The following is a 24,811-nucleotide window of genomic DNA, read 5'->3' as shown; positions in this document are numbered from 1 at the left end:
ACAGAATACATTTTTCTCAGCAAGAACTTTAATATTTGAAGCTGTTCTTCTTGTGTATAGCCTATTTATTCATTTTTAAACATCAAATTCTATAGCTTAAGTACTCTGATATATTCTAGTGGAATAACTCCCTGACTGTGAGGGATCCATCTCTGCAAGAGGGTAAATAAATTTAAATTCCTGCACAGCACTGATTTTTTTTTTTTTTTTACCCTTTCTGAAAAATTTACTTCACCAAGTAAAGCAAACAGACACAGGTTGTTTATAGCACCTGTGATGAACAATTAAATGGATTGAATGGGTCATTCCAGACTCTGCATAAGTAAAAAGATCATAATTCTTGACTTTGGTTACTTATATTTTGCCATTAAAGGTAAAAGGACAAAAGACTGCATAAAAAGAAACCAATCTGTTTCCCTTTTATTTAATCTATTTACTGTCATACAACTTTGACTTATGGTCTTGGCCACTTTCATGTGGCAAAACTATGCTATTGTTTTAAGTGTTTTTTTGGTGAGACTTTGTTAAACTCTTAAGACAAATGAAGAATATGAGGAATGAAGTTTGATTCTATAGCAGCATGGGTGTTTCATGGGTGTGCAGAGGAATCCCCCTACCCAAGAACAGTTTTGCTGCTAGCTCCACAAAGCCTCTTTACATCAATCAGAAACACTGTCCCTGCCCTCTGTGTCCCCTCTACACAGTGGAAAGGGACATTTGGGGTCTCACCTAGTCGGGGGAATCTGGGCCTGTCTAAGCAGGGAGGGAACCAACAGCACAAAACATCAGGTTTGTGAGGGTGGTCTGAGAACTGACTTTTCAAAATTGAATGTGTAAAGGGTTGCAAGTTAAGTTTGTGAAAATGGGCTGTATTTCCACACTTATTGGCAGTGGCTGCGATATACCTGCCATGTATATGCTGGTATTACTGCAATGTCTTTTTCCAGACCAGTAGGTCATAAAGTTCCATCTCTTGAAAAATGTGTTCTTTGGCATATGTGATTACTAATTAATCAAATACCTTTTGGGCAAATGAAAGCACCAAAGCACAGAAACTGTTTGAATTACTTTCAGAGAAAATAAACAAAGTATCCATGCAGTTTCTTAGAGTTTTTGTCAGTGCAATTTAGTTTTGCATTTAAATAGTTCCTGTTTACTGTTCTGCCAGAGGGTTCAAACACATACCAATGTAGCACTTTCACCAAAATTGCTCTATCAAAGTCCTGAGGAGTATTTTCACAGGTCTTGGGTATTAATATCAAATGCCGAACAGTTATGACAGCCAAAATATATCAAAACAATTTTTTGGCAGAATGATGCCCAGTGAGGTGTAGATATTAACTCTGTGACCTAGACTGACTCCAGGCTGAATAATTACATTTGATTAATTGATAATACTTTTCTGTTTTCTGATATTTATGGTGATCAACTATTTTCTTGTGAAGTCTTATATGGTCATAGAACCTTGAGAGGTTTTTGTTTCCCTAGAAAGAATGCATCTGATCAGCAAATCTGTTTCTTTCAAAATCATTGGGAAATTTGCCTGTTACTACAGTGGATGCAATATGGAAGCCATGAGTTATAACTGCAATTATCAATAATCTGCCATAATATCTACAATTGCATTGCATTTGTATACATTAAAAAAGATAACATTTGTGCCTCTGAAGACCAGATAATCTGCCTCACAGTTTGTATAGCCAGCTAAGTTAAGCACTTGGGGACCGTGTGTATGAAGTGTGTCTTTGCCTTATTGTGTTTCTAGGATACAGTTATAATAAAAGACCGTGCATATAAGGAATGATTCCCTCTTCACACTTCCTTTTGCTCCATGAGGGATATTAACGTAGATTTTGATATACACCCTGAGCTAGTGCCTCTCCCTGTGCTTATTAGGAATAGGCAGACTGAGAAAGATTCCTTCCACCCTCTGCCCTTCTCTGCCCATTAATCCCTCATAACCTGCAAATACAGAAATAAGTAAAGCTCTGGTTCCTTCCTACCCCTTTTCAGAGACCAAGTTGTATTAGGTCCAGAAATACATTTATTTTATTGAAATGAATAATTGAAAAGGCTGTACAAGTAAGTAGGCAAAAATTGTGACTTATAGACGACTTCTTAATTCTGGGGAATTGGACTGGGACATAATTGCAGACCAGTTATGACAAATGTCACCAGCCTTCTTCATTGCTACCCTCCATCCTAAACTGTACAGAAAACTAGTAGAACAAAAGAATATCTTAGACTAGTTGTGCTTTAGGTCCAGCTGGTGACTGAGCCACGCACAGCCACTCACTCCCATGGTGGGATAGGACTGAGAATCCAGCAGGTAAAAGTGAGGGAACTCACGGGTTGAGACAAAGGCAGAAACTGTGCAATCAAAGCAAAACAAAACTTCAACATTTGGTAGGCAGGCAGGTGTTCCCAGGAAAGCATGGCTCCATCACAGGTGACTTTGCAGGACAAATACCACCACTCTGAACATCTTCCTTATTCTTCTCTCAGCTTTATATGCTGAGCATGTCAGGGATATCCCTTTGGTCAGCCCTTTGTGGATTTATAGAAGGAACCAGTCAAGCATTCTAGCTGCCCACATTGCTGTCATTTCCCTTCTACTCTCTTTGTTATGGCATTGCTTGAAATAGGAAGTTCCTGACTTCTTGTGGGTTGTTCCACCATCTAAGTTATTAGTATGTAATTCTGGAAATGTGCAATTTACTCAAGTGTTCAAAAAAGACCCCACATTTATGCTGTGTATCTTCACCTGCTATATATCCTAGCTGTATAAAGAACTACACTGAAAAATTCAATGTATTTCTAAAGAAGAAGGTAAGGTAGAGGATTTACCTTTCTGTGAGAAGATGACATTTTTTTACTTAGCACAGTGACAAAGTTCAGTTCCAGGTAGGTATATGATGCATAAATTATTGTTTATCTCTTAGTCTGTCTTGTCCTAAGTGTATTTGGGCAAAACACAAGGACTCATTTTATTAAGCAACTTCTAATTTTGCTCTCAGAGATTGTGCACTCACTTATAATCAAGCAGTTTGATAAACAGTTGCCTGAATAAGAGGTGCAGCATGCTCCATTGTCTGAAAATATTGAGACATGGGTTTTTCAGCTTTTTTTCTCCTTTTTCCTTTTTTTTTTTCTTTTCCATTCCTCTAGCTAATGTTCTTTAGTGTAGAAGCAGAACCAGGTCCAACAGAGATAAGATGAAGATCTCTGTTTGAAGTCATCATGCAAGGGTTTTCCTGCACTTGGTCCCCATGGGAGATGGATAAACAATACACTCCTGAATGAAAGCAGACAGAGTGTGCCAGCTCCTCTGTGAAATCTGATGTACAGCAGTGTGTCAGGTGGTAACAAGGCAATCGCTATCTGAGATATCTCAGCAAATTGCAGTGTTTGCAATATGGCCTAGAAAGGGATTTTCTGTTTGGGGTGATGTTGGAGGGTGCTAGCAGAAGGAATAAGATTTTGAGTTGGTACAACAAGGGAAACATGTCTCCTTGTGCTTGCCCAGGGTCTGAGGGTGGGTGTGGTTCAGCAGGTGAGGGTTTTCTCCTAAATCAGCATTGCTGTTTGTGCAATAAGGCGCCAGTGGGTTGTGCTGGAAAGCAATGGTGGAATCAAATCTCCAAGTTCTGGCCATGGGTCCTTATACCCCAGATGATCTTGTGGCACCACCAACTGGTTTAATACATTTTGAACTCCAGGAAGCATATTTTACCTTAGAGATCAAGACACAATGATGTTTTTCACTTGTAAGCAGAAAGAGGTAGAATTTATTTGCTATGGAAAGAAGGTGTGCTTCTCTTTGGTCATGGCACAACTGTTGATACTACTCAAAGACCAAATTACTTTACCTACTCACAGTGATCCCAAAAGACATTACGAGGAGTAGCTTGTTATTTTGAATTAGAAAGCATCTCAGGAGGTCCAAGATAAAAAGTTCTGCTGGTGCATTCATAAGTAGCAGCTATTTATAGTATAATTTTGTATCTTCCACAGACAATAAGATAACAGCATTTATGTCCTGAATGTTAAGGCTATTTCATAATCATTATTAACTAGTATGGTCATTATGAGCATGCTTGTTTTGGCCCTTGGGTAACAAAGTTCACTGTTCCATCAAGCTCTGTCATAATCAGCCTTATTATAAAGACATAATATTGTAACCTTCAAAAGCTCCCTGGGCTAGTGCAGTAAAAACTGGGAGAATGAGCTGAAGTAATCTTTAGGCTAGCAGCAGTTGCACTGGGAAAATATAACAATTTTTGTGGCTGTAAAGTACATGCTCCTCCCCACCCTCTTCGTGCTCTTCTCACCAGGACAAAAGCTATCCCTCAGACCCCTCTTGGAGCCAAATTAACTCATCAAAGCAAAGTAAGTTTATAACACAGTACTCACTGCATATTAAATTCCCATGCACTGCTTTGATTTCCATTCTTTGGAGTGCTGTTACCATATTTTGAGTATTTCATTTCAAAGAGAAGAGCTATTAAGTGTTTCCCCCAAAGAAGCTGATTATTCAATGGCTAAAGATGTCAAGGATAATGAAATAAAAAGGGAGCTGGGCTGTGATAGTCTCTAGCAGGAAAATACATCTCATTAGAAGGCATTCCCACCAGATAAGTCTGTGGTGTTACATGCCTTAATTCCTTTCTGCTGCTAGGTTGTTACCCAAGTTTGGGATGCAGGCAGCATGCAGCCACAGTGACAGTGCACAACTGTGTGCAAACAGTAATTAATCACTGGCTCCCTGAATGGAGTCTGTGTGAGGCTGGAGGCAAATCAAAGGGCTGGCCTGGTTTCCAGCGCTTGAGGAACACGCCATGCTGTACAAATGGGAACATTCACGTTATGAATATCCCCTTGTAAGCCCTGTGGCAGGAGGCTGAGGGTAGCTGGCCTCCACAGGCTCAAGTCTGTGCTCAGCTGAAGGACCTGCCCTTTGGTGTTTGGTGATGGGGACAAACTGTGCATGCTCTGATCCAAGGATAATTCAGTTCAGTTTCCTTGCAATTCGAAAAAGAAAATCAATCTCACTACACAAAAGATTTGTATGTGAATTTATATATTCAAGGCTGTTTGCAAGAGTGCATCTTTGAAATGCAATGGTGTTCTCTACAGGCAGATATGTATTAGAAATTTATCGATACTTTGGCATTATCAGCAAAGAGAAAATATGCTGAGAAAAGGTGTAAATGCTTTCTCCCACCCCCACCCAGTAATTAAGAGTCTTTAGACCAGGAAGTGCATTTTGAAGCAGAGAAGGGGGTTGTGTCAGTGTGAAACACAGTGGTTGTCATTAGAGAATCTACACATTTTGCCAGTGATGCTCACAGTGGTGTCTGAGACACCGCAAAATTTCCTTGCACTTAGAAGAAGCAAAAAGGCTTCCCCAGAGAGAGCACTGTGTGGGAAATGTGGGCAAAACTCGGTCTGCTTGGAAGGATGGCAAGTGGGTCACTGTCCTCATGGGTGCAACTGTGGGTTTGGGGGAGGGTTGTGCTGAGATGGGTTATGGAGGGCAGGGCCAGAGAGACTGTCAGGCACTGAATTGTGTTTCACTGTGTTATAAAATCCCTTTAAAAATATCCCAATATCTGCAGCATATATGACAGTAGGTAGTGCCCATCTTGCAGATTGCAATAACCATACTGCAGCACATGTGCTCATCATTACAAAGTATCAGGACATTTTCTGCCATCCTAAAATCCATTTTCCTGGCAGCTCAGTGTCACAGTGAACAGGACTTCTCCCTGTGCTGTGTCTGTCTAGCAAAAAGAGATGAAGTACAAAAGGGCTAAGGAAGTCATATAAATTGAATGATTATGTGGTTTTAAGATCTATCAAAATGAAACTGGTCTGGAATGTCCCTTGATGTAAATTGTCCTAGAGATGTGGTACAATTTATATTAGCTGAGGTGCTGTTCCTCCAATTTGTCTAAAATACATGCTGTATGTGATGAAAGTCAAAAATCTCAGCAATTAGTTTTTCACTCACCCACATCTCTCATTATGCAGATGAAGTGGGAGCTTCTTTCTCCTTGCATCCTTATGACAGTCTGCGTTGCTGTGTAGATATTTGTAGGGAGCTGTAAGGTCTCCCAGCAACTTTGCAAGCAAATTTGTGCAACTACACTCATTATCTGTCCAGTAAGGCCAACACTAACCAGTGTTCCTTGCACCCTGGCAGGTCTGATTGTCCGGGAGGTCAGCATCGAGATTTCCCGGCAGCAAGTGGAGGAGCTCTTCGGGCCGGAGGATTACTGGTGCCAGTGCGTAGCCTGGAGCTCCGCCGGCACCACCAAGAGCCGGAAAGCCTACGTCCGCATTGCATGTGAGTGCTCGGGTGTGCAGCTGGGGGATGGTGCTTAGCTGAGGAGAAGTGCAAGCTCTGCCATTTCAGGAAGATTTTTGGTTTCCAAGCACTCTGTATTTTGTGCAGTTATTGATGCATACTGAAACTGAGGCCTTCAGAAATATTCACAAGAGTTTCAGGTTATTCTCTTAAGAGCTAAACCTCCTTCTCCTATGTGTGGCACCAAAACCAGTGTTTATTGAGTACAGCAGTTTTGTGTCCCCATAAAAGTGCCTGAAGCAAATGAGTAGGAGCCTTAACAAAGAAAGCTGTGGAAAGAGGTGTGATAGCTGTTCTTTTCACAGAACTACAGAATGGTTGAGTCTGGGAGGCACCTTTGGAGGTCTTCTGGTCCAACCATTGGCTCAAACCAGGGACACATAAAGCCAATTACCCATGACCATCTCCAAATGCCTTTTGAATATCTCCAACAAAGGAGACCCCACCACCTCTCTTGGTAACCTATGCCATTACTCTGTCACCCTCACAATGAGAAAGTGATACCTGATGCTGAGAGAACTTTCTGTGTTTCATCTTCTTTCGATTTCATCTGGTCCCATTGCTGGGCTCCACTTAAAAGAGCCTAGCTGTATCTTTGTTGCACTCTCCCATCTGGTGGATGGGATCCCTCTGAGCCTTCTCTTCTCCGGGATGAACAGCCCCAGCTCTCTTGGCTTTTTCTTGTAGGAGAGATGCTGCTGTCATCTTTGAGGCCCTTTGCTGGACTGCCTCCAATATGTCCATGTGTCTCTTGTACTGGGGAGCCCAGAACTGGTCCTAGCACTCCAGATGGGACTTCACAAGGGCTGAATTAAGGAACAGGATCAGCTGCCTCACCTGCTGGCAATACTTTTTTTCCTAACACAGCCCAGGACATCATTAGCCTTATTTGCTAAAATTTGCTAAATTTCTCACTTATTGTCAGCGTGGTGTCCACCAGGACACCCAGGCTCTTTTCTGTAAAGCTGAAAATATGTATCACTGTAGTCAGATAATAGAGCTGCTGTTTCTTAACAAAGAAAAAAGTGTGTGTTTAGCATATCATGTGATCAGATTGGTAATATGAATTTGAAAGTGGTCATCTGAACCCCAGTATTTCATTATTATTATTCATGGCTACTAGCCTCAGTATTTATTTGGAACCATTCCCAGCTTAGACCCCAAGAACACAGGGCAACCAGTTCCCTGAAAACAGTTCTTCATTTTACTGTACAAATATTTAATGTTCATTAATTTTCAAAGAGGTGCTTTTCTTTGTAATAGAGTAATCACACTGGGGACTCCCATTTCTCTTTCACATGATGAAATACTGTTCTGTATAATAGGAACAAAATATATCATCTAGAATTGCCTTTCTTCCACTGCTTTCCACTCAGCAAAAACACATTTTGTGAGAAAAGGTCATTGGAAGTTGGATTTGCAGCATACTTATATTTCCTGCACTGTGCCTAACAATTTATAATAGGATAAGAGAATTCTTCCAGCCAAATAAACCTTTTTTACAGGCACATTAGAGGAAGGACTCTCTGTCATTATAACTCTCCATTAAGGGCTTGATTCTCCTTCTGTTCTTGAGAAACTACTACTTGGTTAAATCCTCAAAGAGGAGGTACCTTCTGTGTAAACATCCAGATACAAATCTCAGAGGTGTTATTTAAATACCCATTTTTGAATGCTTTTATTCCAAGTAAAATAGGAAATAGGAATAAGTATAGGCCTGCTCTCAGAGAAGAATTTCCCCAGGGCTAAGGGGAATTAAGATTATTGTACAAGACAGTCTTCCTGCAAAAGCAGAAATGCCATTACACGTGTGCATATTGCTTTCCCATTGCAGGAAGCTTTTCAAAACTTTGAGGATTTTCCTTTTTTGCAATGAAACAAAAGACAGTGGTTTCAATTCTTTTTTTCTTCCTAGCAGTGAGCACTTCAGAGAGGCTTAGCAATGTTTATACAGGTTTTTTAGATTATGACTCTGCAGTTAATTCATTCAGTAGATTCTCATGTCTGGTAGCCCCTGACAGATGACCATTAAATCAACACAGCTTGGAAGTACTTTATATATACTAAAGTGTGTTTTACTTGATATGTAAGTAACTTCTGTGTCCTGGGATACCTCTGTACCTAATTCCTATATAACACATAATCATTTTGTGTCAATGCAAGTTATTTTATATCAACTGGCATTTCTTCCCAGGTGTACACATTTCTGTTGAAGGTGCTCATAATAGAGAGTTTGCTTATTTTTCTTACTATATTTTGGAAAGAGGAGAACAATCAGTTCAGTGATTTTTCCAGAGTCTCAGTGGCTTTTTTTTTCCCCCCCAGAAAAGTCTAATTAAATAAACACTGGGGAATTTTAGATGCCTGTAACTCAAATGTGGCTTTGTATTTTACTGAAGTTTTTTTAACCTCTTGTCCCTGAATTTGGGGTTCTTGGACAGCTGTGACACAGGCAAGTCACTTAGAGTCCTTGGGATTAAGGGATGAAGTATGAGTCCTTCAATCAGTGGATTTTAAACCAGCAAAAAAGCACATTCTCTGGAAAATTTTCCATGCACAGATTTCTATAAATTTGTCAGGTAACTCCGACCTACTTTTTGGGAACCCAGGAAGATGATGTGGGGAATATGCCTTTCTTTCTGGCGTCATTTGGTCTGCAAGACCAAAATGTTTTAAATTCTGTTACACCAACACTCATCTGTATTCATAACTTTGACTTGTTAGGACTGAATCGGTGCTGGCAATAAAAAAAAAAAAGTTGTGTCATAATAAACTTTCAACACAGCTGGTTAAGTATTCTGATGGTTACACAGTGTGCCAGGAGGCTGGGATAAAATGTAGGTTCTATGCAGTATTTATTAATCCAGGAAACCAAGGATGTCCAAATCTTAAGAGACAGAAGAATCCATCTCTCCACATCAGTCTGTAGCTATAGCTGCTTATTTCTCACCAGTGCAGTCTTCCCTTTTAATTGGCACAAGAGTGAGCACTGACACCTTTGGGAAAGGTGAGGGACCAATGGAGCATGTAAACTGCTTAAGTGGAATTATTTATCTTAATACCTGAACCTGTGATTTTATCTTGACAGGTACAATTGTATCATATCTAGCCACATCTAGCACATTAGGAAAAGCTTCTCTCATCTTTCTCTCTCTCCCCCTGCCCCCATCTCCCTCTCCTCTCTCTCTTCTTCTTTCTCCCTCTCCCTGTTTATTTCCTTCTCCTTTTCTCCTTATCTGCTTTGTTTTTTCTCCTTTATGTCCTATTCTGGAATTATTGTGTCCTCTCAAGGGCTGGAGCTGCACTCCATTAAAACAAACAAACAGAAAAATAGCACCCAGCATCACTGTTCACTGAGCGTGTAATAGAATTAACTGAAAAGTAATTTGAAAGTGTGAAAAATGTGCATCCTGGAAAAGCAGCTTGTGTTTGTTTAATGCAGGGTCAGGCATGTGTCAGAAAGTACATAACAACCTGGTCAATGAAAGTTCTTTGTGAAAATCAATTGCAACGTTGCTTTGACCAAGAGCTTTAGTTATTCAGGAAAGAAATGATCTATAAATATGGACTAAAGATGCTGCTGGTGTTCAAAGGTTGCCCATGCTGGCAATACAGACAGGAAAAGAGCCTGAGTTTAAAGACAACATTCCAGCTTCCTTAAGTGTTCAGGGCATTTAACAGCAAATCACTGTTGCACTCCTGGGTCATGTGTGTGCTGGGAAATTACTCCCTTCTGTGCAGACTGTTTCTGCAAAGGCATGTCTTTCCTGTTTCACAGAATTCATTGTCTTGGGGCATCGGTCTCCCCATGAGAGCAGAGCTGAGCATTTCATCTTCTTGAACCAGCAGATTTGTTGGGATTCATTTTCACTTTGCCATTTTAGATATATCAGAAATCAATAAAGTAGTATCATCTAATGTATGTATCTTGGTGGAGCTGGAAAGATACAATACATTTTCTAAGATATTTGCTTAGGAAAGCGCTAAAACACATTTCCTATTTATTCACACATTGCTGATTTATTCTAGGCAAATCCTATGAGGAGCTTTAGAAGTCACTAATATGTTTTGATACAGTTTTCCTGCTCAATTAAAAAATTTTCCTGTTGTGGAGGGAGAGAGAAAGAAGGGATTTTGGGCAGCTTTACCTTCAGCTGTGAAAAATGCAACTGAATAAAAAGTTTTAATGTGAATGTTCTGTAACAGAACTGCTGTCATTGAGCAGATAAAACACAACAGGGCAAAATTCCTGTTAAAACAATGAATGAGATCTGAACCCGTGTAACCAAAAGTAGAGTGAAACCTACTGGAACATACATCTGATAAAGACTAAACAATAGCTGCAGGATTTGACCTAATTTTTAGATCAGATAATAAAGGGGTGGCTAAGACAAATTGCTTTGAGCCCCCGTGCATAGAGCAAACTCACTTTTCATTTGCACCACTTTGGTGTTGCTGTAGCTTCACTGTCTTCATGATGTTAACCCATGCTCTCCTTGAGAAAATATACTAAAAATTCAAGCCCTAAATCTGCTCCCAGGTTTTGGATTTGTTGCACATCTATGAGAAAATAGAAGCTTTTTCTGTAATTTCTATTTCCTGATATTTTTTGGTGTAATGAATGTGAATAGTTCATTCTTTTCCTTTATTCATTATCTTAAAATCAGAATTTAAAAAAAAGCAATAAAAAAGATTTTTAAAAATCCTGATGTAGTAAGAAACTGTGCTTGTTAATCTTTTTTTATAATTTTGTACTAGTTTCCCACGTACTTATGTGAAAGCCTTTATTCTCCCAGACATTTTTTCAAAGGCATGCATGTCAGATCCTGTATACTGATAAGATAAATGCAGTACAGATAATTAGATTGGTTCATCTGATGGTTTATCTCCGCTTACAAGGGGTTTGCAGTTATGCAGAGGAGCAGATATGAAAAACAATCACATATTCTTTACTGATACTTGTTTATCTCACCTTGTATTGCTGTGGCCTGTGCTCCATGGCACATGGCTGCAGTGCCTTTCTTCCCTCTTGTCTCATACCTGATCCAAGCAGAGCTGTGAGGACACGTTCTGCAGTCACTAAAGCATTAGAGCCCTTTGCAATAAGGACAAAGTAGGGTGGATATTGAGATAAGCAGAAGGGAGCTAGGAAGGTCAACAACTGAAAGTGTAAATGGCAAGGTACATCCAGGATATCCACTATTAAAAAAGAACATTAAAATGTGGTTTGTGTACTTTGGCAAGTGTGTGAGAGTTAGCAGAGATAGGACCTTAATTCCTTCCTTCCTTGTGTGCCATTTAAGTTGCTACTAATCAATATCCGCTGCTTGGAGTTAATAAAGGGATGATGAGGCATGTGGTCTTGAGCTGAGATTACTGAAGAGCAGCAGATTACAGAAAGGGCAGCAGAGATGTTAACTGTGCATTTAGCATATGCAGTCCTACCTACCTCTCTGCTTGTGCTCCTGAAAAGCACGTTTCTGTACCACTTCCCGAGTTAACAGGCGTGACCACTCCCAAATTTAAGAATGCAGTTGCAACAGTAATAAATAGAAATTACATTGTACTGTATGGAAGAGCCAAGACTCTATAAATTACGGTGGACCTGATGTTTGCATTGCTTCAAAAACAAAAGGAAACTCCTTTACTGAATTGACATTAATTTAATCCCTCTGTAGGAGCTTTGAGAATATCCTACATACACGGTCATATCTTATAAATTATCATCTTTCAGTACAGTCTGATTAGAGACTTAGTTTTGATAGATCCAGCCAGGAAGTTAATAAATTTTTGCCTGTATTTTAGTAGTCACCAGACAGCTGTGTGAGTTATGTTAGTGCATCAGAAGAGCGACAACAAAACACCACTTACACAAAGAGTTTTCAGTTTTAGTGTTTCAGTGTCTTGTAAATTCAATTTCACATGTGAATTGTAATGTACACCTGATGTTTCTAATGCCTGTCTTTCGTACCTTTAGCACACCTGTCATGTAAAACTCACCTGTTGAGGTTAGGTCATTTGAACATTATATTTAGATTTATTTGAAAAACAAGAACTTAGGAGTTCATCTTCAATCACCAAATAAAATAATGAATAGAAGTAAGTTTATAAGTTGTTTTCAGATTAAGCTCACAAGAAAATATTGAGCTATCAAGTAAAAATAGAAGAGGAGGAGAACAGTGTGATCAACTTACACCTGGGAACCCATCTGTTCAGTGAATTCTTGACAAAGTTTGTTTACTTGTATTTTTTACAGTTGTTTCAATACCAAATGTGTTGAGTGGGTCATTCTTCATTATAAGCATAGCCCACAAGGAAGCTGGGTTGCAAAAGACTGTTTAGTCTTACGAGCACCTGGCTGAATTAGCTTGGAGCTAAAGAGAGAAGGGGAAAGAAATGGTTTTCTTGCAGATCTGTAAGCAGTGAGTCTCTAGAATCATTGGGGTATAGTGTTATCCCCAGCTGGCTGCAGGTGCCATTGACAGAATGAGAGCTGGCCAGTCTGCACCTCCCATTTGTTCAGGCTGAAAATACAAAGGAAATAAAAGAGGAGAGAAGGTCCTGAGCTCATGCAGAGTGTCTTGCAGATTGTAGCCTGGCAAGCAAAGGATGTTCCTTGCCTCGTTCTGTATCTCAGGTCAGTAGATAGAGCAGCCTGCATCCCCAAAACAAGGTGTGCACTTTCAGGAAGCTGCTGCAGTTCTCCTCAGCAGCTGGACCATGGAAGCTCATGCTGCTTCCTGGCTATGTGGGCCACCAGAGGGCTACAGACAAGCCCAGTTTAAGCTGCAGGCTGCCAGGCATTTTAGGAAAGGTGGAAGTCCCACCATCCGTGATTTTCCTCTCCAGACTGAGAAGGTGGCCACGTCAGCCTCGTGGTGCTGCAACAATTTGTCTTTAGGACTGGCCAGAAGTGAAACAGCCCCTGCAGAAAAGGAAAGAGTAGCACAGAGTTGTGTCTTGAGGATTAAGACAATTCTGAGGTGTTGACTTATTTTCTCAGTCTTCAGGTTCAGCTGCTGAAGCGTGGGCCAGCTGAGAGCACAGCCCTGTCCAGCTGCAGTCCCATTCTGTGAGCAGCAGTGCTCTGGAGGAGGGCAGGAGGCTTTGATCAACGCCCAGCGTGCAGCTGGTACAGCAGGGGACTCTGCAGGGCAAGACACCATGCTTAGAAAAGCCATTGATAGAGGTTGCAGAGGGATCCCCTGGGTTACAGACTGATGACACTCCTGTGATTGTCTCACTGGAAATCTGGTTTGATCTAATTAATAACAGAGCTGGAATAAATGGAAAAAAAAGAGGTTTTTGTACCTAACCTTTCCATTGCTTACCCACCAGTGCGATCGATCCCCTTGCAAAGGTCACAAACTCAGCTGTGAGCATTAAAGCAAGGCCAAACTATGCCTGGCAGGGCAGGGTTCCTTACATTTATATTTGCAATTCAGTATTTAGTAGCTTTTTTTTTTTGAAGCAAAAAGGTGTCTCTCAACTCTATCCACATTGTGGAAAGTGATGGAAGAGGAAGAGACTAGTTTTACAATATTAGTAGTCATGTTTCTGCAACTAAGAATCAGCTATCCAAGTTTGGGAATAAATGTACTGAGATGTGTTTTCACAAGCATGTGGATTCTCTTTTACTTTATAAAACATCAGTGACATTTTATCAGTCCTTTCCCACAATTATTTTTCTGTTTGTGTCTTCTTATTAGGCCAGGTAAAATTAAAATAGAATTGAACCTTGCCTCTTTAGAACACTGTCAGGGGAAGAAGGTAGACTTGAAATTTTGGTTATGTATCATATATTGGTCCTCTAATAGCAGCTAAAATTTTACCAAGCCATATTCACTTTTTCTCTAGTGTTTTTATTGTATTTTTTGCTTTTGATGTGTTTGGTTTTATATGTATGTCTGTATATACTTACCTATATAAAGCAAGCTATCTTCTATATGGAAATGCATACTTTTTTGGAGATCTTTTCACATTCCTAAACCTTGTTTCTCTGAAAGCACACACTGAACATATTTCTCTCAATGGCCATATTTAATATGATAGCTGTATAGAAAAAAAGTGTCTTTTTTTATTTTTGTGCTCTTAAATCTTGCTCATATTTTAGATTGTTTGTTCAGATCCTGTTCAGTAAACAGGAGGAAAGTTGATGTTGGAGTTACTAGAAGAAGAGAGTCTAAAAGGTCTACCAAGGGCAGAAATCCATCTTTCTCTGACAGTAATGCTGCCTTGTTCTGTTTGTCTGGTTTGCATCTAATTCCTGGCTGACAAGTGTCCGTTTTTCATGCTCATTCATTAGTCACCCTTGCATTAGCACCACATTGAAGTGCCTGGTCTGCCTCTTATCACATTTCTGAGAAATGATAAAAGATATCCTTATAGTTTTACCCACCCACACATCACAGTAAAAACCCAGAACAACAAAGAGATAAAATATATTTGATTAAAAAAAAATAATAGGGTTGTTCTTCGTTCTTTCTTAGAAGCTGACAGGTAGAAAAGGAAGGGGGAAATGACTTCCTGTATAATCTTTTACCTTTCACAGGAAAAAAAAAATGCAACTTCTGAGTGTTTTGTAAGACAAAAATGTGTTAAACATATAATGAAGTCATTTAGCAGTGCATCAAAAATGAGATCTAATGCCCCTTTGTCTAAAAAGCGTAGCAATTCAGAAGTAAAGTTAACAACATGGTGTTCACTGAGAATCTGATTTCCCATTACTTTATTTCAGTTTTATGCTTATGAAAATTCTCTTGTTTCCATGCAGCTCTTATGCAGCCTTATGTCCTCACCAGAGAGGGTTGTGCAGAGTATTTCAGAAGTCTTGGAGGGAAGTGTCACCATAAGTATGCTGTAAACGTGCTGCGATATATGCCACAAGAGCCCCCTCTGAATTTACTAGGGCTGTGCATTAGTAAGGAAAATAGTCTGGCTCAGGGTGGCAGACCAGAATTTTAATTGCTGCCTTTGGTTTTTTTTATGAACACAGCCTTGAAGGGAAGGCAGAGGTGGGGTAAAACAGCTGGTGGGAGTGCAGGCTGTTACCTGAGCCTGGCAGTGACAGCCCTACCTGAACTGGCAGTGACATCCCTCTAGTCAGAGAGCAGGTGAAGGACAGGATGGGCCCTTCAGCACCACTGTCCACCCTGGCTCACTGCACTATGGGGAATATTACCTGCAGAAGGCGAGGAAGGGCATTGCTAACACCAGCAATATAGGGTTATTCTACATTACCAAACTAATAATGGAAAATACAGCTGCCTTTCTCTCTTGTCCCTCCTATGGAAGGTAAGGGTAGGGAAGGTGCTCTCTCAGCATCTCAGTAACAGGGCTGCTGCCCACATGAGACTTTAATAATGCACACTGCCTCCTGACAGAGAAGTCCTGATCCAGAATGAATCAAATGTTTTATTGTTTTGCTTTTCCAAGTATATTTTTTGAAGATTGTTAAAGCTTCTTTGGGATGTATTTTATTAGTCTCTTACCATTCTCTGGGAAAATGAATCCCTTCTGTCCCCGCTCACAAGCAATTGTAACTTACATGACACTTTGAGAAATTGAAAGATCTGCTTGGGAAAGATCCAAAGTCCCTCAGTACATTAGCAAGCTCACCCACTCCCAGCTGACAGTGTGATGACTATAATTGTTAAATGGCAAAGGAAGCTGAAGATTGGAGAATTAGGAGGATGCCATTGTTACCCACAGAAATCATAGCAAGGGCCATAGAGAAAAAGCAGTCATTTCAAAACCCTGTGCTGTGCAAGCAGGGTGTTTCATGATAGTTACAGCAGATGAGGAAGATGTTTGTCTAGGCCCTTTGCTTCATCATCAGTTAAAAACCCATCTTGTGTGTGTCACAACCAGCCAACCTTATGCTTGGTTAGGTCAACTAACCATAAGTGCCCTGCACTGTTGCCATCCAGAGCCATTTGTAGGTGACATGGCTGCTGTGGGCGGTGGTGGGATAAAGCTGTGAACACATGGGAGGAAGCCAACAGGATATAAGAGCTCCTAGTCTTGTAAATACACAATTATGTACCTTCACCCCTGCCAAATTAGTATCATTTACTCAATAGTATCTAATGGCTCCTTTGAGAACATTACTGCCTGTTATGTCAAAGGCTCTACTCAGTGTATTTTTAGTTTGTGGATCATTGAAATGCTTGAACCCAACAGTGCCATTAGAGCATCCTCCCACAGCAAAGCCCTGTGGGTGGGGCAGCCAGGAGAGCAGGGGTCCCAGAGAGTTATCTCACCTGCAGCAGTGCCACTGCAACTATTCCCAGGGAAAAGGGGCTGTTCATACCCAGCAATTCCAGCTGTTGGTGACAAAGATATTAAAGGGGGATTTTTTTACTGTTATTACGCATTTCTAGATTAATGCTATTTACTTTTGCATGCACTAAAACTTGGGGATTTTTCTAAAGGTAAGTGCTTTATGGGAGAGATGATTATTGTGCACGTGAGGCAATGTAGAACTAGAGCTCTGTTAAATATTTCAGGAAGTTAGGTAGGACAGTAAATCAACATGTCAAGAAAAATATTCAGATTATTATCTAATCTCCCTCTACTGTCTTCAGCCTGAACACCTGAAATCTATTATTAATATGCTATTTAATACTGTGCTTATATGCTTCTATTACTATTACAGTAACTTTGTCATTTTCCCTCAATCATGATATTAGAGCACAATAATTGCATTGTGCACCTGTAATTGTGTGTGTACCTGCTAAATTCACTAAGGTGTACCTGATGTAAAGGTAATCCTTTTCTTCTGAAGATATCTGTGGACCAAGCAATAATGTTATCTAGTGGGTGCTGCTAGCAATATAGTCCCAGCTGTTTGCTAATTTGAAACAAACTGCATTATCCTGACATTATGTGTGCTCAGGATACTATCAAGCCCACAGGATGGGTGAGGAGCCTGGGCCCAAAGAAGAATGTAACTTCCCAAGAAACCTACCAACTCCTGCAAGAGCTGCCCATTTCCATGTTTAACGTGCAGAACTGCAGCAAGAGAAAACTCAGCATTTTGTCCTTGGAATGACTCCCACCCATGGGCACCTGGGGGGTTTCAGATTTACTTGATTGGAGCCATAGAACCCAAATGTCCACGGGGTGGCCTCTCAGAGAGGGTGGGATGAAGCTGCTGGTGCTGGCAATGCATTGGGAACTCTGTAGAGACATCAAAGACTTGCTGTCCTATGAATGAGCCTCACATGGCTTGGAATAACTCCAGTGTGACAGGGATGCTGACAGGCACAGCCTGGCGAAACTTGGCATGTCATCCTAAAGTTCATGATGTCATCGAAAAGTTCATGATGTCCAGATTTTTGCTCCTCCTGTTTTCCCTAAGTTATCTGGTGTTGTAGGGTAAAGCCCCCTTCAGCAACAGCTGAGGTTGGAGTGGTGGGGTTTGTAGTGAGGTAGCTGTGACATTGGCATGAGCTTCCTTTTGGCAGAAGGTAATCCCAACCAAGCAGAGAGCTGGAGACAGCAATTTCTTACATTGCTGCAGTAGGGAGTACCAAAGCTTATCTTTTGGTGCCTTGAACTGTGGCCACAAATCTTGTCCCATCAGAGGGGCTCTCAGTATCCTTGCACTGTGTGCCAAAGGGAGCAAGAATGCTGCTGGTGGAAAAGCAGTGAAGTGTGGGGCTGCTTCTCTCATGCCTGTGGTGAAGAGAAAGGACTGAGATGACTCAGTTTCACTGAAGAAATGCTTGGATGTCAGAAGTTTGCCACTATATCAAGTTAAAATGAGCATCTCCAGCTATGACAGAGCTTTTTTGTGCTACTATTGAACTGATACTGAATTCCAGGTAGTTGAATAGTCACGTTTTCCCAATATGGGATAAGAGATAAATGTCTCATGCTATTTAAAGTTTCAGGGCATCAGAGGAGCTGATTTTTAGTGGCAGCCACCCCATCTCCTTTTCCATCTCTGCATTTGCCAGCCCCAGGTTTTGCCTTTTGGCAGCACTGATGTAGTTCCTTGTGGGTCAGCTCTTAAATCAGGTCTTGGGGGGTAATCTAGGAAAAGATAACTCTTTGCATAGTTTATTTGTAAACTGGTTCAATTCAGTGATCTGTTTTCCAGCCCAGTCATAGGTTATGGCTTCAAAATATAAATATCTTGCTTTTAAATTGTTCCCACCATACTTGTGTCAATATGACACAAGTATTTGTGCAACCTCACCGTGAGCTGATGTACAGAAACGGTTTGACTTCAGAACAAGAAGTAAAACAAAAATAACTGAGTTGTAAAGTTTTTGAAGTCAGGCCAGCTCTTTGACATGACTTTGAGCATGGTTTCACATCCATCTGCAGAAGGAACTGGCAGCAGGCAGAAATATCCCCAGTAGCTACTGGGGCTGAATGCTCAGCTCTCCAAAGCCACATCCTCCCTGGCACAGAGGTGAGGGCGGCAGTCCATGGCAGAAACATGGGGATAGTGATAAGGAGGGAACTTCTCAAGTCCATTTTACCATCAGTGCAAAGATATTATGAAAGAACAGAAAAAAGCCAGACTTTGCAGCTGTCCAGTACAAAGAACTGGTCTGATCTTTGGAGGTGCATTCAATGCCCTGTCAGTCTGCCACATTTCTGTGGTGCTGCGGAGGGGTCCAAACATGGTTCAACTCCTTGAAGTGACTTTTTATTATTATTATTATTATTATTATTATTATTATTATTATTATTGTTACCACATTATTATTAATAATAAGAATAACTTAGTGCTACAGGGATAATGATAAGGTGTAGACAAATTAGCTAAAGCTGTAAAGTTAATGCTTATGAGCTAAAAGTACATTAAATCACAGTATGAGCACTTTCATCTCTGAGTTTAAGGTGACTTAGTTTATATGCTGTAGTTTAATAGATTTATTTAATTTTCCATAACTTTCTTTAGTACTTTACCAGTATAGTTTATCAAACACAAATTATCTGAAGAAGGGACTTGTTTCACTTTTTGTTCTGTGTCTGGACATCACCTTCTGCAGGAAGCCTTGGTTGCTCAATGGGTTCACATGCTATACCACAATATAAGTATTAAACCCACTATGAAATCTTTGCTTAATGTTGGAATGAAGTGAAAACATGACCCAGACTTTTTTTTAATGCTTTATTTTACAGGGAGCAGAACTGCTGTTATCTTTGTCTCTTGCATTTATCCAGTATGGCAATCAAATATAATATAAATGAGCAGCTGATAATAATGTTAATGATTTTATTTTCTTCTCCCTTCTCAGATCTCCGGAAAACTTTTGAGCAGGAGCCCTTAGGGAAAGAAGTGTCCCTGGAGCAAGAGGTCCTGCTCCAGTGCCGTCCCCCTGAAGGCATCCCAGTAGCTGAGGTGAGCAACAGCAGCAGTGTCTGGCACTGGGACATCCTAAGGAAAGTCTGATTGGTGGCTAATGGTGCAGTGACTTACAGCAGGGTGTGATGGATGGGTGCTAATGGAAAGCTGACTGACTGCTGCTCATAGGCAAGATTGATTGGGACCTGATTAATGGCTTTGGGTTGTGGCACCCTGCTGGGCAGAGCTGCAGGTGGTTTGGTTTCAGTTTTTTCTTCCCTTTGAAAAATCACAACTATATCTGGCATCCAGAGGGGGAACGTATTTATACCAGCCTGCTGTCTTTCATTTTGCTTTTAAAGAAAAAAAAAATTGCTTATTCTGAGGGACACCTTTCAAGCAAGTTTTAATTTTTAGTTTGCCAGACTATATTCCACACACATGTATGCACCACTCTGCCAACTTGGCACGAGAGGATGCGGTATAGTACAGGTTCCCAGGTAAAGCAGCACGAGATTTGGGAAAGTAGAGGATGTATTTGCCTAAGAAGACATCTCCAGGGCCTTAGCTGATTTTCCTACTGGCTTTTAAGCAAACCCAGAGTGGGTAGCCTATTCTGCCCCTGCAGGAGCCAGCCTGCCCTTCAGCAGAATCTGTGCCTGACAACAGCAGTGAGCAGCAGCTTCCCTAAGTGCAGCGGTGCCTCCAGCTTCAGACTCACAGCTCAGGGAAGGGGGGGTCCCTGAGTCACAGGGAGGCCTCTGAATTCCTAAATCCACTGTGGCTGTTATGAGAAAAATTGATTGCTAATGACGGTAATTCCTCTATCTGAATTCTCTTCGGTTTTCCTCTACCAGGCACAGAAGAAACTGTTGCCAATTTGCATTAGGATAAGTCAGACTGTCATGGCTAAGCAGCAAAGTGGTTGTCACTCAGCGCTCATGGCTGATTTCTCAGGAGATGAAGCTTAAAGTGTTACCTCCCCATCTAACCCAAGTTTAGATTTAATCAGAATTGCAGAAACATGTCCACAAACATCAGAAAGAATAATTAGCACAGAAGATTTTCCCCACTTTCTTGTTCTGTAGGCTGTTTTCTTTCGCCATTAAGATCTCCCAAACTGTAAAGAGTTTAGGTCTGCTGAGCCAGCTTGCTGACAACTGTAATATTAATCAGTTGGGTTTCGTCAGGAACTTAGCAGCAGGTTTTTATTTTCCTTTCTGATGTTTCTTTGCATCAAATCAACTTCTTGTTGTACCATGACAGGAGTTTTTGCACTGGGACGTGTTGTACAGGCAGTGCAGGGTAGTACTGGGGAACTTCATTACCTTTGCTAGAAACAGAGATTAATGCTGGCTGGGAGGTTCGTTTGTATGCGGTGTTACAAGCAGCTCTGGCATTTCAGCAGCCAGGCCGATTGTTCCCTCAGAAAGGTCTGTTATACCCAGTCGCGTGGCTGAGACCCAAACTGCATAATTTAACATGATTTGTGGAAAGTGATCTCTGAAAAAGTCCTCTGTGAGCTGCTGCCATAACAGTTGTGCTTTTTCCTGCCTTCCAGTATCCTGCTCGCTCTGTCAATAGCTCTTCATGACGGTGCATTGAGTGACTCTGAATCTTATTTGTACCATGGTCAGGGCAGACACCAATTAACACTTGGCAAGCTCAGAAATCTTATACTCCCTATCTGACATTCAAAAGAACCATTCTCAATGTGGGTTTTTTTCCTCTTCTGACTTTTGAAGTCAGAAAGAGATCAAACACCCAGATTGGACAGCCGCCTAATACAGCCTCTTTGTAGAGTCTTTCCAACACTATTAAAAGAACAAAGACCTGAACACTAATGAATATGAATACCTTAATGTGACACTTTATTACAGCCACTTGCTGAAGCTAGTAAGATAAATTTAAGAAAAAAAAAAAAAAAGAAGAGAGATGAAAGATAACTTGGTGGGTTGAAGGATTACATGATTATTTTAATTTAAAGATGAATGAGTTCTTTGTTTAAGACTTCATTTATTTGTTTAGTGAAGTTTCTGATATGATGGTACAGGTAACTATAAGAAGGGCTTGGGAGAAGGCAGGCAGCAGACTGAGGCTGTTTTCCATCTTTTTGAAAAACTGCTTTGACTGCAAGTAGAGTAGGGTAATGCATATGCTGCAGCTGTGAGCAGCATTTCCAAATGCTTTGGTGAGTATGTGCTTTAGACTCTTCACACTCTGGAAACTGTGTTTTGTTTAAGATTTTTTTCACACTGGTTTCTGAAGGAGCCACTGTATTTAACACCAAAAGAGATGAAGAGAAGCTTACGCTGTGAGACTGTACAAAATGTACCTTCAGTGTAATGTGATGCAGTGCTGGAGTCCAGAGTCCCAATGTCTTTCACTTGCTTTTTCTCTCTGATTCCATTCTCCCCCTTCATTCTCTATTGGGTGTTTTGTTTTTCCTTTTTTTTCCTGGTATTTCAAAGTGGTGAGAACAGGCATTCTCAGGGATAAATTCTGTCCTCTTTTCAGTATCTGGGGAATTCAGGCTTATCATTCCCAGCATATTTAATTGCAATTAACTGTGTCAAGCTCTTATGGATCAATGCTAGAGCAGATCTTAGGAATACTGAAAAGCTGAACCACACAGCAACATACAGCTTCTCCAGAGGGCAAGAAGGACAAAGACAGAGATGGGCAGGCAAAGCTTTTAAAGCAACACTTACCAGTCCCTCAGATCCACTAGCACATGACAAGCATTAAAGCAGGCTCAGGTCATGGGCACTCTGAAAAAAAAAAAGAAAAAGTCAAAATCCAAATACAAACAGATGTGTTAAAATACACCAGCCTCAGGGCCTGAGGTCAAATCAAAGTACATCTCCTTGTTCACTTGGGACAATGTAAGGAACCGAGGGTTTCCATGGTCTCTGGAAAAACAGAGATATAAACAGAGATAACAGAAATATCAGCTTCTCTGCCGTCATACACCCCTGCCCACCAGCCCTGACCACCATGGGTGTCAGCTGCACCATGGCATTCCTCCCCAGTCCCAGGTGTATAGCCAATATCAAGCTGAACAAACCTACAGGTTCTGAACCACCCAGGTAAATATTTGGGCTGTGCCAATGCATGGCCCAGACAGGCAGCAGGAGGACCAGCACAGGTGCTGTTACACTGAGGTTTTTGCATGTAGCTGAGGGGGGAAGGGGCAAGCTCACGTGTTCCTGCTGTGATAAAAAGAGGAAAAAAATGAGTAGACATAAAAACAAACAGCACCCTGCCCTAGCTCTATGCTTCTCTGCCTTCTGCTTTCCCCCAGTGGGGAGAAGAAGGGAGAGGGGGTGCGATCAGCCGTCTGACCCGCCAGCCTTACGCTCAGTGGAAATCAGACAGAAGCAGCTCCCCAGCATGAACAGAAACATCCATTTCAGTTCCACTCTGCTCTCTGTGTGATTTTCTAAACCTAACCTGAGAAGGCAGGAAGGATCCCATTCTGTGATGCTCCAACAGTAATGGCTGAGTTGTTAGCAATTAACCCCTTAGCTCATTTAACTTGTTCTTTGAAAGACACTGGCATCGTATTGCACATGATAAAATATAGTTAGAGACACTGAGTCACATCAAATTAGCTCATTTGCGTAGGTTATAGATCAAAACACAAATGAGATGTAAGATTGGTTAATATGCCATAAGCTGCCAGATGAACTTTTGCATTGAAATGTGTGATTTGTGAAGCCTTTAACGGGGGGGGTAATTGCTTCTTTAATTTTAATTGAGGTGTTTCACAGAGTAATTTAATTGCAGAACAGGGTGTAGTGTACAGTTTGGTGACCCAGATGGGTTTAAAACTGTATGTGATATTTATCCACATTCATGCCTTTAATTAGGAACTAGAGCAAGGGGGAAAGAATCACTGAGTCAAGAGGCAGAAGAGAGTGTTTTGCCGAGTCAAGATGACTGTGACACAAACTTTATTCAGCTGCTCTTGCCCAGGCAAAGGCTGGTGGAAGCTAGGGACTTCTACAAATAGGCACCTCCATCTAATTGATTATTAATATGAATGCTGTTTGTGTTGTTTCCTGAGAGCCTCTTATGTTTTGCAGCAGTTATCCTTTAATTGGGAGTTCATGTGTGTGCATTTCCATGCAGGTGTGTGTCACTGAGACAGTGTTTTATATTCACAGCAGGAAAGTGAGCACCAGGAGAGACAAGTAGAAGAGTTTGTGGCCAAAAATGCTAATTGCTGAAAAGTGACACTGTCCTTTGCAGTTCCTCATGACATACTGCAGAACTGCCTTTGGCTGTCAGTGAGAGGAAGAGTGGGGAGGGTGAGGCAGGTTTGTGTAAAGAAGGAGCACAGCCCAAAATGAATGAGGGCTGCTCATCCTTCGCTTTGGAGAGCCACTGGGTAAGGTCTGGCCATGGAGGCCTGTCCTCCAAAAGTACAGGATAAAGCACCCTGCAACTGTCAGCACCTGGTCCCCTACATTTCTGTCTCTCTTGACATGCATTTTACCCCCAAATCTACTGGTGGGTGGTTGAGTCACTCTTGCAAAGTGTGAGACATAGGTTACAACCTCCTGCTTGAAGGACAGGTTTCTATTTGGATTTGTGCTTTCCTGGGAAGTACTCTGACTACTAGATTACTAGATAGCCTTGTTTTCACATTTCCTGCCGGTTCATTTCCACAGTGCAGAAACCCATGCCAAGGAGTACAGGTCTTCTAGCAGAACTGCTCTTTTGGAGACCTGATTTTTCTATGGAATCTACCCCATACTTTTCCTTTTGAGTCCAGTTCCACTGATGTAAGTGAGGGCAGAGCGTGCTCCAAAGTGAATCCAGTTGCTGTATGATTCAGTTCAGGCAGGGATCATCTGTGGGATTGAAGAACAGTCAGACTTCTAGTTCCTCCATGAAATATTACAATGTGAGATTTTCTGCAAGAGCACTGGCATGAACTAGCTAGCTCATCCTCTTCTCTACAGCTGGCTTTCTGTAGCAAAGACAGCTCTGGGATTCTGGCTTAGCTTACAGAACCTATCTGTCCATATGCCTACAAGGTGCCAAAAGTGCCAGTCAATGTGTGAGCTGTGGGCCTCCAGTTCAAGCTGCTCTTTTAGGTGTGAAAAGAAGCCCAGCAGCTTCTGATG

The 24,811-nt window shown here is 41.2% G+C and overlaps 1 protein-coding gene across 2 annotated transcripts in view; it reads left to right on the top strand.

Moving 5' to 3' along the window:
- The window catches only part of UNC5C (unc-5 netrin receptor C), a 243,068-nt gene that overhangs the window by 167,394 nt on the left and 50,863 nt on the right, over positions 1-24,811 (top strand). For both annotated transcript variants that reach the window (XM_041424480.1, XM_041424479.1), the window contains exons 3-4: positions 6,206-6,349; positions 19,630-19,733. In XM_041424480.1, coding sequence (XP_041280414.1) covers positions 6,206-6,349; positions 19,630-19,733 — 248 coding nt within the window. The remainder of the gene's footprint in view (positions 1-6,205; positions 6,350-19,629; positions 19,734-24,811) is intronic.

The sequence above is a fragment of the Onychostruthus taczanowskii genome, unplaced genomic scaffold, assembly GCF_017590055.1.
Source record: "Onychostruthus taczanowskii isolate IOZ18803 unplaced genomic scaffold, ASM1759005v1 scaffold82, whole genome shotgun sequence".
NCBI lineage: Eukaryota > Metazoa > Chordata > Aves > Passeriformes > Passeridae > Onychostruthus > Onychostruthus taczanowskii.
This window is presented reverse-complemented; position numbering and strand designations above follow the sequence as displayed.